The 16,072-nt window shown below is 39.0% G+C and overlaps 2 protein-coding genes across 5 annotated transcripts; one reads left to right on the top strand and one right to left on the bottom strand.

The window, feature by feature from the left end:
• Positions 1 to 565: 565 nt before the first annotated feature.
• LOC124181136 (mini-chromosome maintenance complex-binding protein) lies at positions 566 to 4,467 on the bottom strand. Of its 2 annotated transcripts, XM_046567400.1 has the most exons (8): positions 4,235 to 4,467; positions 3,823 to 4,097; positions 3,139 to 3,456; positions 2,601 to 2,929; positions 2,265 to 2,444; positions 1,904 to 2,147; positions 1,446 to 1,622; positions 566 to 1,367 (listed from the first exon to the last, which is right to left on the bottom strand). In XM_046567400.1, exons 1-8 carry the CDS (start codon positions 4,239 to 4,241, stop codon positions 1,182 to 1,184), a joined length of 1,716 nt encoding a protein of 571 aa, XP_046423356.1. In that variant the 5' UTR covers positions 4,242 to 4,467; the 3' UTR covers positions 566 to 1,181. The 2 variants fall into 2 exon arrangements, with proteins under 2 accessions (XP_046423356.1, XP_046423357.1); XM_046567401.1 differs by lacking the exon at positions 566 to 1,367 and having other exon boundaries at positions 1,448 to 1,614.
• A 2,322-nt stretch (positions 4,468 to 6,789) lies between these two features.
• Positions 6,790 to 13,213, top strand: LOC124181135 (serine/threonine-protein kinase dyf-5-like). Of its 3 annotated transcripts, none has more exons than XM_046567397.1 (11): positions 6,790 to 7,013; positions 7,277 to 7,563; positions 7,658 to 7,779; positions 7,874 to 8,086; positions 8,245 to 8,416; positions 8,507 to 8,682; positions 8,764 to 8,931; positions 9,032 to 9,190; positions 9,311 to 9,595; positions 11,690 to 11,925; positions 12,122 to 13,213. In XM_046567397.1, exons 2-11 carry the CDS (start codon positions 7,402 to 7,404, stop codon positions 12,235 to 12,237), a joined length of 1,809 nt encoding a protein of 602 aa, XP_046423353.1. In that variant the 5' UTR covers positions 6,790 to 7,013; positions 7,277 to 7,401; the 3' UTR covers positions 12,238 to 13,213. The 3 variants fall into 3 exon arrangements, with proteins under 3 accessions (XP_046423353.1, XP_046423354.1, XP_046423355.1); XM_046567398.1 differs by having other exon boundaries at positions 7,261 to 7,563; XM_046567399.1 differs by lacking the exon at positions 9,032 to 9,190.
• The last annotated feature ends 2,859 nt before the right edge of the window (positions 13,214 to 16,072 follow it).

Genomic DNA, 16,072 nt, shown 5'->3' with positions numbered 1-16,072 from the left:
AGGCAGATTTTGTTCGGAAGAGGATCACTCCGAGTCCCAGGAGAGGGAGCATCGTGTGACGTTGTGCGCGCGACGGACGTAGGCGCCGACTGTCGAATACTGAAGGAATGAAGGAAAAGCCGAGCGTTCATTAATTGCGAGTCTGTCGATATGCCTCGGGGGTGGCGATCCCTTTAATTTCGAAGCAATCAGATCGAACGGGTCCCTCCGTGACTAGAGTACCAATTACTTGTTGATTAATAGAGAATACGGGGGAGGACGAAGACATAAAGGCGGAATTGATCAGGGCAACGAGCTCGTTGTTGTTAAGACGTCGAGGCGGATATTAAGCGTAGAGATTAGCCTACCCCGAGAGACCCGCGGGTCATCCCTGTCCGGTTTACTCATGGATTTGAAATTTCCATTAAATTCCATTGTCGGAACGTTCGCGCTATCACTCTCTGTCGGCTTCCGGGTACAATGTGTTCTGGACTTGCCTGAAAAATCCAGCACGCTTTATTTCAATTACATTACGAATTTCCCCTCGATAGAATGAATCGAAAAAGAAATTTTAAAGCATGAATATATAAAGAATCCAAACTTTATTGCCTGATATACGTACACAAGTATGACGTAAAAGTTGAACTATTCCTGCAGTTATTTTGAATTATGAAAAATAAGAATCAATCTTCAAATTCGACTGTCAAACATTTCACAATATTTTTCTTTTTTTTACTCACAGTCGTAGCCTTGCGCAAGTTTTAGCTTGTTCAAGCTCCGTATGTATCAATGGGAACCGTTTGGATCGAAGATATCACTTCTGCACCACTGAATCATATAATATTGTTGGTTCATTTCAGGAGATTTTCTCTCCACGAATAACTTATTGATAGGTGTGATATCCTGTTTGTTCGCTCTTAACGTCGACAAGACAGAGTGCTTATCTACCTGCCAGCCATCATTAACTTGATGGCTTTTGATCACTAGCCAAGATCCTCGAGGTTCGAAGTCGTTATAACGCCGTTTGTGTATACACAGGGCAGAATTTAGTTTGGGTAAGAGAAATAAATAAAAATAAAAAAAACAAATCCGAGATGGTTCGGTGAAGTTGTAAAAAAGGCATATACATATTTAGGAAGCTGTGTGTAATTCATACGCGAGTATATTCGGAAAACTGATGACTCATTTCACATCTGCACGCGCTATCTCTGCAGTCTGCGTTTACGTTCCTTCTCCATTCTAACGGCTTCGTGCCAGTAATCAACGGTCAATTTGTCCATACCGTGCGACATCGATATCAATCTAGCGAGAACCATTAGCGAATGCAGATCCTCCGCTGATGTACTTTTGTCCAACTGACGCATTTCAACGAAATCCTTTTGGATTACCTGTGAAATTAGGAAAAAAAAATGTGTTTTACTCATCGGAATATTTCTTTTATCCTCTACATCCCGTGCAAAACTCACGTCTCCTATGCTATTCTCGGTTTCGATTGCGATGTCGCGTCGCCTCGATACCCTCAACCAGTTTCGAATGTTATATATCCTGGTTTCATCACTCAAATAATGCCTGACTGCTTCCAGGGTTTCCGAATAGATATTCTCACTGTTTGAATTCTTTTCCAACACGATTTGCCTATAACACTGAAATTCGTGAAGATGGAAAAAGAAAATAAGATGTTGACTGAAACTTGCACTAAATATTCTTCGTATCTAGCTGAAACTGTTAAGTTCATGCAAAACAACCGTACACGAAAGTACGAAGCAGATTTTTGTTTTTACCATTACCAGAAATATGACTTTCCTCTGAGAATCAAATTAAATATCATTCATTGAGTCAGCTGCTCAATCGGCTCTTGAATGAAAAAAGAATATTCTGGAGACTATGGAGACTATGGAGATGTGTGAAATGTCAAGAAACTTACAGGAATCATAGACTTTGATTCCGACAGTATCAGAACGGGTATGTCAGCCGGAAAATCCATTGTGTAATACTTGAAGTCATAGGTAACCGTCTGGGAATTAATCAACGTGGAGAAAGCTTCATAATTTTTCCTCCCGTTTGCCGAAACCTGACCGTCGGTCAGCTTTGTTTCATCTAATACAAGATGCGTATTATCGCTGAGCTGCAACACCCCGCTAGTCAATCTGTTGCAGTCGTAGTCTTTTCTGAAACAACATGAAGAATGAGCCCGGTTAATCCCAAATTGTCCAATATAAAATTCTTGATGTAATTTGAGTATCAATAAATGAATAAATAACTTCTCATTGGGAAAGTACACGTACTTGGGCTGCAGATTCAGGTTGTTAAGTTCATCCAAAGTCATGCCAATGAGGTGACTTTTCGGTAGCAACAATGATAATATTCCATAAAAATCTTCTGGAAAAGTCTGGCACTTATCGAGAGGCAAATTCGTTATGTTCAACGGAAACGCACCAAGGGATAGAAAGTCCCGTCTCAAATAGCTGTGAAAATAAATAGTGGTGTTCTAAGACATCAGCTTGGTTTCTGTTCATCTGGCTAAAGTAGAATACCTATTTTACATCTTAAATATACAACTAAGATAATTTAGGATACAACTGTAATTTTTAATATGAAACTAAAAATTGCCAAAAACTTACACGGAAGATATTAGGTGGCATATGACATATTCGGCCGCTAAGACATCTCCAAATAGAATCTGACTCAACACTAGCTTCAGGTCACTCCGTGTGGTAACGGGAAAGGTTAAATCACCTTGGATAGTTTGTGGAACCTCCTCCATGGACACATCCTTGACGTCGATCGCGTGCAATCGAGGTATCAGCGACACGGGTGGATTGTGAGACTGAAATTCGATGTCATCCATCAACTTGTCTGGATCATGAGCAACGCTCAAAGCTGGGTCTAAGGACATGAAGCCTACAATGTCGATGATCTGGTTCAATTTGAACGACGTTTCATCATATATCTGTAAAGTTAAAAGAGCGGCATAGGTATTTCAAATTCTAACTAAATAAACTTTTCAGCTAGAGCGAATCAGCCTCTCCAATACCTTTCATACAGTAAACAGAACGTGAATTTCAAAGTGATTTTCAAGTGAATTCTACAAACTTGAATTGTCACGAAAGATAAACAAAAGTGAACAATTAATTGTAGAACGTTGCAATACAGACACACCTTCACGATGCAGGCTTTACCATCGTCATTGGGAAGGGGGAAATTCATTGCATGTTCTCTGGACAGCAAGCGTGGTTCGCCATCACCTGAGCTCGGGGTTGTTTGTGTGTGTTTTTTGCTACTGAATTCTACACATTCCATTTCTTCAGATTCTAGTGAACGCTTGGTGGCAGTGTTAGTTGAGACTTGAGGTGCATTTTCGCGTACTGTACACTTTTCCTTTGCCCAACTGTTGACGCCAGGAACTGATATAACAAAACATGTCTGCCGTTCAGCATTGACATTCTCTTTGGAGTCAACGATCACAGTTTCACCTGGCTGGTAAGGAAACAAACAAACGAACGAATACAACGAGAATGCAAATCAGTGCAGTTCACGTCAAAGTGACTTTCATTACTATGGTAAACGGCAGCTTTGAAAATACTAAGAAAAAATGTATTGCATTGTAGGCAGTATTATACACGAAGCGAACAACACTTGTAGCCGCTCGCACCTGTAACTGCTAATCATCATTTACTGTAGGCCATCTTTTGACTACCATCTCGGCCAACAAAGAGGTTGACAGTACGGTAAGCTTTAATTCACAACGAAAATATCAGGTACCTATGACGTTACATGAGATCTCCGCCGATTATAAAGCGCACAAGGCCACATGAGATTTGGAGAACTGACGTTGATACGTACCAAGGAGTCCAATGTATCTCTGTACCGCCCGCAGCAGGTTGTCGTCTCGTTAGTGGCAACATTGCGAATTTGAAATCGATCAAGGTAGTACTCAGGGTTGTAAGTGTCCTGAATCATTCCTCGGAACCTGGCCAATTGCTTATCCTTAAACGAGTGTAAGGGTATGGAGTTAAGGGATGGCACCGACAGTCGATTAGCAGTTTCACTTAGTACAAGGCGACAATTGGCTTCGTTTGCCAAAAAAAAATCCGGGGTCCAGTCGACGATGTTATTTTCTGGTGGCAAAAATATGAGACAGTGATCAGACGGTGAGCTGAGGGTTAAACCGGTACAATTCTCATGAGATATTGACGCCGTTTTACATAAATGGGTTAGGATAGAATATTCGCTAAAATTTGCGCAGTACACTCACCGGTCATGCTGACTTCTTCGATCGAATGCTATGCACGATGCGTTCAAGTTTCCAGATGAATAAATGAGGACAAATAATAATAATCGCCGTAATGCTACAGCTTGCTGTTGTATGAAGTCGGCCGCTGAGAATCCGTCCACCGTGCTTTGTCGTGCTTGACTACTTTTGGCGCCAAATTGTGGGGAAACAGCCCGATATTCACGTTTCGTGTATTCTCCGAGATCTGTCGCCCTCTGGAACAAAGTGAAGTTTTGGAACTAATTTTTCGACAGGGAAAGAATGTCGGTAACCCGTCCACATTTACTTTCTTTACTGACAATAAATAACACTACTGATGCCACGATACAACGTTCGGGAATACGATACCGACATGTTTCTGTGATAATAAATTAGTTCCAAAAATTTGTTCGGAGGGCGCGGCGTTGGTTCTAGTTCTAGTTGTGAACGTGGTTCGAACTTGGTTCGGACTACCTGCGTCGCAGTTAGCGTCTCGAATTTTCTAAAATTGTCCTCAACACTGCTTTTTTACTCTCTAATACTTTGTCGCATCCAATTTCGCACTCAAACTTTCTGGGGTCTTACAATCAGTTCCCTCCTCCAACCGCCCGGTCTTCAATTTCAATTTTATTACCCTGTTTCGTGCCTCGATCACCTTTACTATTTTTTTTTAGTAGCTGAGGAATGAACAGCCAATAAAAAATTTTCGTCAGACTTAAGAGGAGGGGGCGTTTAATTAACGGCAGAGCGGTTTATCACTTTGAATAGAAGCTTGTCGATCTTCTAATTAATCATCGGAGCCCCAGAAAACTCGACTAGGTATTTTGTATAACGTTCCATTTCTGCTAGCCACAATAAAAAGATTTCCTCTTACGTGAAGCTTGATGCAAGTTAGCGCCTCGTGACAAACCTGCTACGTTCCTGCTACACCCACAAAATGAAAAATATGTAAAAACCGAAGTCAAAATTGCCATTGGCTGCTAAATTTCGCAGTTCAAAATATTTTTACACTGAAAAAAGCGTTTCCACCACTCAACAAGAATTCTGGTTCGGTCAGCAATATTTTCTGTCTATCTTGGTTACTGCAACACTTTATTGCTACAGAACACATACGTTTCCAGCTGAGTGTTTATCGCAAACGCAACATTGCCTGAATTGTTGTGATACTGAATATTTACTATAGTCACTCTAGGAAATTGCAATATTCCCATTGGGCACGTAATTAAAACTGATCGTCGTAGCCAGACCCGTACAGCTGAGTCAACGGCGGAAATATAGCGAAGTCAACCATGTTTGTAACAAGACATGCCTGAGGGGGGTTCCCTGGTCGATTTCGACGCTGACTTATATACCTCAAAATATCAAAGTCCACGTATCTCAAACGCGAAAAAGGGCCTAACATACACTTAAAAGACCGAAAAAAGACTGAAATTTCAGAGTATTTTTCTTAGTCAAAACAAAGCATATCCTTATGAAACATTTAAGAGTGTTCAATCGACTATTAAATAATACAAAAATAATTTTTTATTACAAAATTATATATTTACGTATTAAATATTCATATATGTTTATGATGCTACGTTGCTAGTACCATTAGCGTTGACTGAAGATTCTGTTTGGGTACATTCTGGTACTCCAAATCTTATCCAAAATGAACTTTAATTGCACATTCACTAAATGCCAAAAAAAGTCAGGTTCGTCTAGATTGCCTGGTATGATGTGAATTTGGTATCAAACAGTAGCGACAATGCCAATATTACTCTTGCAATAAAATATATACCGAGAATATAGTCAAAACACGTGTATATGAATACGGAAATTCACCCTCTTACAAACAGGGATTAGAGTTGATATCAAAATCTGAAAAAATTAGGAAATTGCTTTTAAATTATTTCGAGCCGATTTGGAGGGCGAATGATGAAAAATTCGTCCGAGCCCTAAATATGGACCACTCGAATGTATAAAATAACTACAAAAAATGCTACTTAATAGTTGGTCGAACCTCATTAACGCAAATTCGATACATTTTTCTCATTGTGGTCAAAAAACGAACGAACAATTAAAAAATTGTTTTAGACGAAGGGCTGACAACGAGTAAATTGGAGAGAAGCCAGATCATTCATTCTAGTGTTATGAAGGTTGAATATACATTGGCATCCCAAAAACTACTCATTTTCATTGGTCAAATACTGACAAGTTGTAGTTTTTCAAATTGCAATTTCGCTGTCGGGTAAATTAATCTGAAACGGATACTTCAATACGTTGACTGAAGAATCCTCAATCAACGTTCAATATTCTATTGCGCGTATAGAATCGTGATACCCTGAAATTCCTCTAGTTTAGGTAGACTAAATCGAGGTCCACATGTCACAATTATAATAAAGAATTGCAAACTCTATAACAATCTATTGTGTTGAGAAAAATCGAATTGGCGCCTTTGCTCATTCGAAATTTAAAAAATTACACGACAGTAATTTCCGTCGGTCAAGAAGGAGTATTGAATTATCATTCGGCAAGTCCGCCGCCATCTTGCGAAAGTAATCAGTGTATAGCATGGACATGTGTGTGTAGTGTCACCTGTATATAAGACCGTGACCATGACAACGTAGTAAATGTAGTACGAAGTTGGGTCAGATACCTACCCAGTTTGCGAGAATATATTCGTGTCGAGGTGAAATTATTATGAAATATTAAATGTCGACTCGAAGGGGATTGTATGATTCTCTCTGCTCGACGTTATCGAATTGCGTTCTCTGCGGTTGACGGTCACGTTATGGCTGCAGTAAGTTCAAAACTTGTTAAAACTTCATTCAATTTTATAGATAGTAATTTTGACATTGACACATCTTAAGATTGCAGGTATACGCAATAATTATAATTCGTTTTCGATCTTACTTATATACTCGCTTCATATTCAATCATCTATTTATCCACGACTTTCACTTCTTAGTAAATGTTAACAAGTGTCACATATTTGGTCTATGTGAATACAACTAAATAAGAAATTATACAAAACTAAAATACATTAGGTGTCTTTCGCTTTAGATGGCGAATCACTGTGTTAACAACAGCCTCCCATAATCCTGTCAGAAAATTCAACATCTGCATTGCTATTCCTATCGGCTGGTACACCTCCTGATTATAATATCGTCCAAATCCTTTGGGCGCAAATGAAGATGAATCGGTATATTACGTTGCATCAGTTAGGAGATGGGACATACGGATCCGTTGTACTTGGTCAGAGAATTGATACGGGTGAAAAAGTGGCGATAAAAAGGATGAAAAGAAAATATTATTCTTGGGAAGAAGCTATGAATCTGCGGGAAGTCAAGGTATCGAATGATATTTCCTTTTCCTTGATTTGTCTCTATATTGTTCTTCATGTTGACATATCCAGCAATAATCCGATGTTTCCTCCACACATAGTCGCTGAAAAAACTCAGTCATGCAAACGTAGTTAAACTGAAGGAAGTGATACGAGAGAATGATGTTTTGTATTTTGTTTTTGAATACATGAAGGAGAATCTTTATCAACTGATGAAAGATAGGTAGGTGTTTAAGGATTCATTTACAGATTCATCTCCATTCATATAGTTTAGCTTAATGACGTCGCTAACATTATTGATTAATTTTCAATAACAGGGAGAAACTTTTTCCCGAACCTGTGATCAGAAACATGGTATATCAGGTATTGCAGGGTTTGGCTTTTATGCACAAGCACGGCTTCTTTCATCGCGACATGAAACCTGAAAATTTGCTCTGCATGGGGCCAGAACTGATAAAAATTGCTGACTTTGGGTTGGCCAGAGAAATTAGATCAAGACCACCTTATACAGATTATGTTTCTACCAGATGGTAAGTAGGGATGATTGTGTCGTTCGAAAATTGATCCTTCATTACTTCCTTTATTACTTTCTTTGTTGTATGTACTTGCGAAAACAGTACGTACTGTCAAAAATCAACTTCAATTATCTCTCCGAGTTCTGACGGCACTGTAATGTAATTTATTCTAGGTATAGAGCGCCAGAAGTTCTATTGCACTCTACTACTTATAACAGCCCCATAGATATTTGGGCCGTTGGTTGTATAATGGCTGAATTATACACGTTTAGGCCATTATTTCCTGGCAATAGCGAGATTGACGAGATATTTAAAATCTGTTCTGTTATTGGCACACCAAACAAGGTACTTGGGCGATTGTTATTTTGAATTTGGTCAAAGTGAGGAATATCATTGCATCTTCGAATTAGTTTTCACAACTAATTGTAATTGTAGGATGACTGGCCTGAGGGTTATCAGCTGGCTGCCGCCATGAATTTCAAATTTCCAAACTTCAGTCCTACCCCGTTGAGTAAATTGATACCAAACGCCAGTCAGGAATCTGTCTCACTTATGGAAGACATGATGAGGTGGAATCCGGTTCAAAGACCGACGGCGCAGCAATCTTTGAGGTATAGAATATAGATTCCGTATCAGTTCAGCGCTTATGTTTGACTAATTCCGCCCTACATCGTCTACTGCATATCTCGCAGGTATCGTTACTTCCAAGTTGGTGGACCACGACAAGTCAGTAGCAAAAAAATGGCTGTAGGATCACAGCGGGAACTTGTTATGAACAAGGTGAATCTGCCTGCCTCGATAATCACTTCAAACGGAACTTACAATCAACCGGATATGATCAGTACTGTTGTTCAGACTAGGTACAGTTGCCAATTCGCAAGAACAGTTTTTTAATTTGTATTTTTAATCTGGACATCAGGAATAACAAACCGTGATTATATTAAATTATATCAAATGTAGGTTACAGGAAAAAGTACAGGTTCAGCAACCCGTAATGCCGTTATACACACGCAATAACAATACCAATAACAATATTAACAATAAAACTAACAATAGTAATCGGAACCAAGAAAAAAATACAGCAGTATGGGATGATGACGAGTTTGCTGATGTTTTAGGGTGAGTTTTCATATTAAGATCTAACCACAGAAGCTAAGTCTTCATGTTCTGCTTCCGCGTCAGCCGGATGCATTATATGTCCTAATAGTGCTTCCAAATTTATGGGATTATTGAATCCAGTGGAAAAATTCTACCGGATAACACGAATGCGAAGCTGCTACCGGATCGAGTCTACAAGGAAAATCGAACTAATTGGAATTCCACCTATCCAAACAATGCTCAAGAAAACGTTAAACAGACGAATGCCAGGTGGACTCAGCCGGCTTGGACCGAGTCATTGCCATCCCAGAATTGGACTCGCGTTCAACCGAACCTTAAAAACTCTTCAAGAAAGGTCTCGGCGAAGCAACACTACCTTGGCGTAGCTCGTTACATCGCAGGACAGAGCACTGCCCTGCCGTCCAGGTATACAGCAGCATTTAGAAATCGCTGCAACGTCCTCCTGGCACTTGTTATCACCTTGGTTATTAGTTCTTTATTCTTTTTCCGTCAGAGCGAATGTTTACGTTTTCTCCAGCAGATTGTAATAGAAACTGCACGAGTTTTGAAAGCAAATAACGAAATATTATCCATAAAATTTATTACTGATGTTCAAGTCGTTGTTGATATATTAGGCAAGCAGCTCGTTGGAATATCTTCGTTTTTTCTTCAATTAGGAATTACAATCGCTCATCTTTTTCGCTCTGTAACATGTTGCCTTACTTCACGTGTGTTGATTCTTCATCCTGTGTATTTTCTTATCGATACAATTCGCTACTCTTTACTATTAGTCGCACGGTTTTCTTGGCACAATTTGCTGCGATTCGCCGCTTTTATTATCAATAGAAAGTACATCGGACACGGGCAATTTTGTAAAGATCAGCAAGCAGAAATTTCTTCTCTGAATTTTGAGAAAAAAATACCTACTGAAATAGAGTTGAACTTTGAGTGTGAAGAACAGCTTCTGATTGAGTTGACTGCAGTATCTCTTGCTATCGTTTTAACAACTTTAATTGTCGTTAATAGATCACATATTTTTGTAAAAGTTTATAATTTTCTTGAAACCTTTTAGTCAGGGCGTTATGTCATTTTTGTAGTTCAAGTTTTACAAGCTTTGTATCACATTTATTTTTAACGGGATGTAACAGGATAAACTAAACGGTGTTCTAATCGATTAGACTGTACAATGACAAATTCAGCTGTCATTCAGCGACGGAGGCACAGAAAGTATTCGCGCACAAGCATTCGACGTATTATGTGTCATAGTATCATCGTAGATGTTGAACCGGGTCGAAATGTGAAAAAAAAGTTCGTTTTCGTAAATTATGAGTTATCAAATCGAGTTTAAGAATGGCCGCCCGGGTATCGGATTCCCATGTTTACCTCATTATTGAAGTTTCCATGATCTCCATTATTCACCTATCAACCTTAGTCCATTATTTCGCACCGTAGAAAGTAAACGACTAGATAATCTTGTATCATTTTGCGTAAATAAGAGCGTAAATTACAGATCTTTTTCATTCCGTTGTAATTTACGGCTTCGTGACAATAGATCTAGGCATGCACCGCGGTGGTTGGTTTATAACGTTTATAACGATGGATCCTTTGCTAGATGACGCGGGTGTCGGGCGTCATAAGCGCTTCGAGTCAGGGCCGGCTCACTTGTGGCTACCTTCTGATGTGTGTTCATTTATCTACACGGCGGCGCGGCACATATGCACGAGTGATGATGCGGCTCTGAGTCGGTACGCCTCCGGGGCACGACACCCGCGCCATCTAGCGAGACATCAATATATTTACATACCCATTGTTACAGATTGTAGCGGTATGTACACCACAAAATGCAGATCCGTAATTTACGCTCATATTTACGCAAAATGACAAAAGATAATTATGTCGTTTACTTTGTACGGTGCCATAGGTGCCATAGAATGGACTAATTGTAAGATTGGTACGCGAACACTGGAGACCATGGAAACTTCTATAATGGGGTAAAAATGAGAGTCCAATGCTCAGCGGTCAGTTTCAAACTTGATTTGACAGCTCATAATTTACGACAACGAACTTTTTTCCACATCTCAATCTGTTTCTCCACCTACGACGATACTATTATGCATTATGCACCGAATGTCTGAAAATTCCGTTTTGTGCCTATGTCACGGGATGACAGGTGAATTTATCATTCTGTTGTCCAACCGGTAAAAACGCCGTTTGGTTTATCTTATTGCATCCGTTAACGTATTTCTATTTTTTATACTGTTTATACGCTTATATCGTGCTTCAGTTTCATCGTTATTGACGATTTTTTTTAATGCACTCTTACTTATTCGTTTGTATCGATATCATCATTATTCACACCGCCAAATACCATCCATGTTATTATACCTACAGAACTCTAATGTGTTGTATCAAAAATTCTTTCCCAATAAAATTCCATTCCGCCTCCGAATGTCCCTTGTTCATTTTTATTCCTATAGACTTAATATCTGACGGGTATATTATTTTTCTGAACTTTTTTAGAAACGGCGACGCGGATGTCAACCGAACAAGAATTACATTGAATGGGTCGATTCCTCCTCCTGTTCCTAATCCTCCAGAAGATATCGAAGAAAAAATTGATTCGTTATGGGGATCTCAGGAAAATATTGACACCCAAGCGAAACAACATTACTTAGCTAGAAGTCGATACGTCGCTGGCCAAAGCACACGAATGCCATACCCAAGCGTTTATGGTACGTCGCAAATCGGTGGTACAGGTGAGCTTATCAACGCATTTTCATCTCTATTTTTTTCCAAGGAAAACGAGCTGCTAAGGTTTCACTAATTTTTGTAGCCTCAACAGAGAAGGGTCGAATTGAAAAGTAAAACTTGCAGTAATTCTGTACTTCCTGTCCAGCACTTCAGTTGATCTTTATTCACTGTTGTCTTGACGATGTTTCTTCAAAATTTCAGTCATACCAACTAACAAACCGTCGCCACTTCAGGCGAATCTGTTTGGAAGCGTTTTGAACGCAAGATCTAGCGGAGTTCATGGGAGAACAGACTGGGCTGCAAAATACTTAAACTAACGAGATGGGTCGGAAGAATAAAACAATAGAGAATAGGGTAGACAATAGAGTATAGGCTAGTCTATACGATAGAAGAATATAGATTAGATTAGCTATGTATGTAACCAACTGTGATAGGATGTGTTTTTCTTTCATTTTCATTCCTTTACTGTTTTATCTTCGTCGATTTCTTACTTTTCATCAATCTAGTAACTGTACATTTATGGTATACGTCATTTAGTACTTATACGTATGGTAGATGCGTGTCTGTGCGTGTAAACATAAATCTTCATATATCAATGATTTCTATCGACTGGGAATCGTGCTAGTCGGTGAGATTTTTATTTCATTAATGCAAAGCGACTGTAACTAGTTGTTTGTCTATATCAAGAGTACATAATCAAATTTAGTATGTATAATTTTAGATCGATATATATATTCGAGTAGCCACAAGTAAGATGATCGCACGAACGCGATATATTAACACTAAACATAAAGCGTGTAATTTATATACATGTATGAGAAATAGTTTTCTCGTGATACGTGGGAGAAAATTTAATATATTTTTGGGAGGGAATTATCGTACTTCGTCTTTCAGATGGTTATTATACGCTTCAAACGTTGTAACTAAGATCCGTCCAAATTTTCACGTTAAAAGTTTCCTCTTGACGAAAAATTGTCGCTGTGAGAAATGCTGAAGTTTTATCACACTCAAATTTGAACAATATGAGCTTGATTTTTTTATAATAGGCGCAACTGAATTAACATGTTCCAAAATAAAACCGCGATTAATTGTATTTAAGTTTCGTCACAGTTTATTTTTTTGATATTCTACAAATTTTTCATTCAAAATATCGAAGGTATTAGTTGCGAATGAGAATAATATCGAAGGACCGGAAGGCGGCAGTTACAAAAATTAAGTAATGAAATTTGTCGTACATTTGTGTATACACGATAAAATATAATATTACGTATTAAATTTGTCAGTCCCCGCGTCTTTGCACGTCTGTTTATTTTTTGTCCTCGCCTCTATACAAACAGGACTAGTTCGCAATTTTTTCATCGTTTTTTGACCGATATGAATTGTAATTGTTCAAAATTACGTAATTTTGTGGAAGTTTGTTGAAGAGAAGAGAGAAAGAGAGATAGATAGGTAGATAGATAGATACATAGATAGATCATATTTATTGTGCCTTAGTTCACAACTGTAAGGCAAAAATGAGAAACGAGAAAGAATACCAACATGCTTATTTGCATGAATCACATAAATTGCTAACATGTATGAAATTACATCGAAATCAGTGCACGGTAATATAAGAATACAAACAGAAATGACGATAGTGATATAATGATGCTGGAAATACAATTATCCTAAAAGTCGAAGAGTTTTGGTGTGAATGCTGTGAATAAGAATAGTGAAAAATAGTAAGTACCACTACCAAAATACACAACGTAGATAAGAATCGCAAACCAAAGAGATATGAAAAATATTTTTGTGTCGACATACAAATCATTAGGTAATAACAACGCGGGGATAGGGATAGATAGATAAATAGATGAATTTATTGATGTCTATGACAATCTTAGACAATGTAACAGATCAACAAGTTGCTCAGTGACACAAAGAGATAGATAGTATAATGTAAGATAAAGCACTAGATAGAGAGAATGATCGAAGGAAAGAGTGAGAGGGTAACGATGGAAACGCGAAGCAGGAAAGAAAAAAATCGGATTTCCCATTTTGCAAAGGATGTGAAGTAAAAATCGTTAGAAAAATAACGAGCACGTGTAATCGCAAAACGCCCTACTCTATGCAACCCGTAAATCACGTAACGATGTTTAATAATTAAAAATCTATCCATGCGGTGGCGCTTACCAGCTTGGTGAGAGTTTCAAGAACTACTTTTGCCGCAAATAATCGGCTGTGGCGGCAGCTAATTCAAATTCTCCCCATGTCTTCATTTTTTAATTAATCTTTCATTGTCCCATCCGTCCCATCCTAATGTGGAATTAATTGCCGTTCACTGATTGCTATTTACGAAGCCAGTGCGTTTTCCTTTCTTGAATGTAATAACGCTGAGTTCTTATTTTTCAACTCAATTTACTGACTTTTAACGTAGATGACTGCGTATTTCAATAAAACTCATCTTCTGCACGCAGCTCGAATAGGAGATGACTGTGTTAAATGAGTCCGTTCGTTGAAAGTAAAATGGACAAAGGCCAGTTGAAAAAAACTATTTTAAAAAAATTGCAAATAAATTTCTACGATTTTCGTTATTGACACGCATTCGGGAATCGCGTAGAATATTTATTTTCGGTGAAATATACCTATATTAGATGGACAGAAATCTTTGAAATCTTGACAAGTCACAACCGATTTAAAACTTTGACTCTACTCTCATATCGATGGCCCCCTAATAAAATTCACTTGACTTTAGGGAGGCTGATTATAGAAGACCTAACTTTGGCCGGAAGATTATAATTCAAAGAACTTTACGGACCTAGATGATAAAACAGTTAACTCCTGTGTACAAGCATAGAAGATAATTGTTTAATCATCGGGGTCCGTAGAGTTACTTTCATTATAATCGTCACGCCAAAGTTAGGTCTTTTATCATAATTAGCCTCTCTAAAGTTGAGTGAACTTTATTAGAGGCCATCAATATGGACTGTACAGCGCTGCTCTGATTCCTCTTGAAATTTCATCTGTGCACAGTCGGTATGAAAGAAAAATCGAAAATGACAACAGCCGAACAACGTAACATAGCCGAACACAAACGTGTAACTTATAGGGTTTTCAGAAGAAAATAATTTGCGATTTTTTGCCGTGGCACTCCCTAAAAAGTTGTTTTAGGTCAAGAAAAAGGTTCCGTCAACAGAGTAGCATTCTACGTTATTGTGAAAATTCGCGCTCATTTGATTTTTTTAATTTTTTCGAATTTTTAAACAAGCTTTTTCGGGGCTCCCACGGTGAAGAGTGACAAATTATTCTCCTCCGCAAGACCCTATTGCATATATTAGACACTTTTGACGCGTAACTGCAGCGTGGGAATCAAAATCGACCTACGTAGGTATAATACCTACATGCGTACATATGTATTAGATTTGGGAAGGGGTTGGGAACGGATCGACGGCAAAGGTGGCCAGCGTGCAATCGTTGAACGCGTTGGGCACTCACTCTCATGCATGCATATACATACAGACATACATACATACATACCTATGTAGAGTACAGAGAGACGCGTAGAGAAAGCGTTGAAAACTACAACTGGCAAATGCAGAGCGTCGAAACCCCACCCACGAAATCCACGTTCCCCCCTCGCTTTGCGCCGGGTATATACATACAGCAATCATGTAGTTGCCGCCGAGGTCGTCTAGCCCTCGTCTAGTCTAGCCGCGTTCCGTTTTTGTTTTGTCTAGCCGGTCGCCATGTTTGGTGCACCGCTCCGGCTGGGAATGACCTATACCACTGATGCCGCTGCTGCACTCGACGTCCCTGTGTCGGCAGACGTGTATGTGTGCGTCCGACGTGCCCCTTTCTCCCTTGCCGCACTCTGCTCTCCCTGAATATCTCCCGCAATTTCCCCTCTTCTATCTCTCAGGAAGGGGGAACACGGCGAGATATACGAGGTGCAGAGGAGGGAAAGTTTGGAAGGAGAAAGAAGAACGGTGCAGGGATGAAATTGCGACATTCATTTTCATCGTTTACCGTTTACCCATGACGAAGCGATAAGCGCAGCGTCATAATCAGCCGTTACGGTTGATTTTTGTGATCTTTGATTTACACTGAGAGATAACTTTTCAATTTTTTAGAAAAGGACAATTTGTAGATGCAGTTTGGAGAAAATTTTCTCGT

This window comes from Neodiprion fabricii, chromosome 4, assembly GCF_021155785.1.
Source record: "Neodiprion fabricii isolate iyNeoFabr1 chromosome 4, iyNeoFabr1.1, whole genome shotgun sequence".
In the NCBI taxonomy this organism is placed as follows: domain Eukaryota; kingdom Metazoa; phylum Arthropoda; class Insecta; order Hymenoptera; family Diprionidae; genus Neodiprion; species Neodiprion fabricii.
This window is presented reverse-complemented; position numbering and strand designations above follow the sequence as displayed.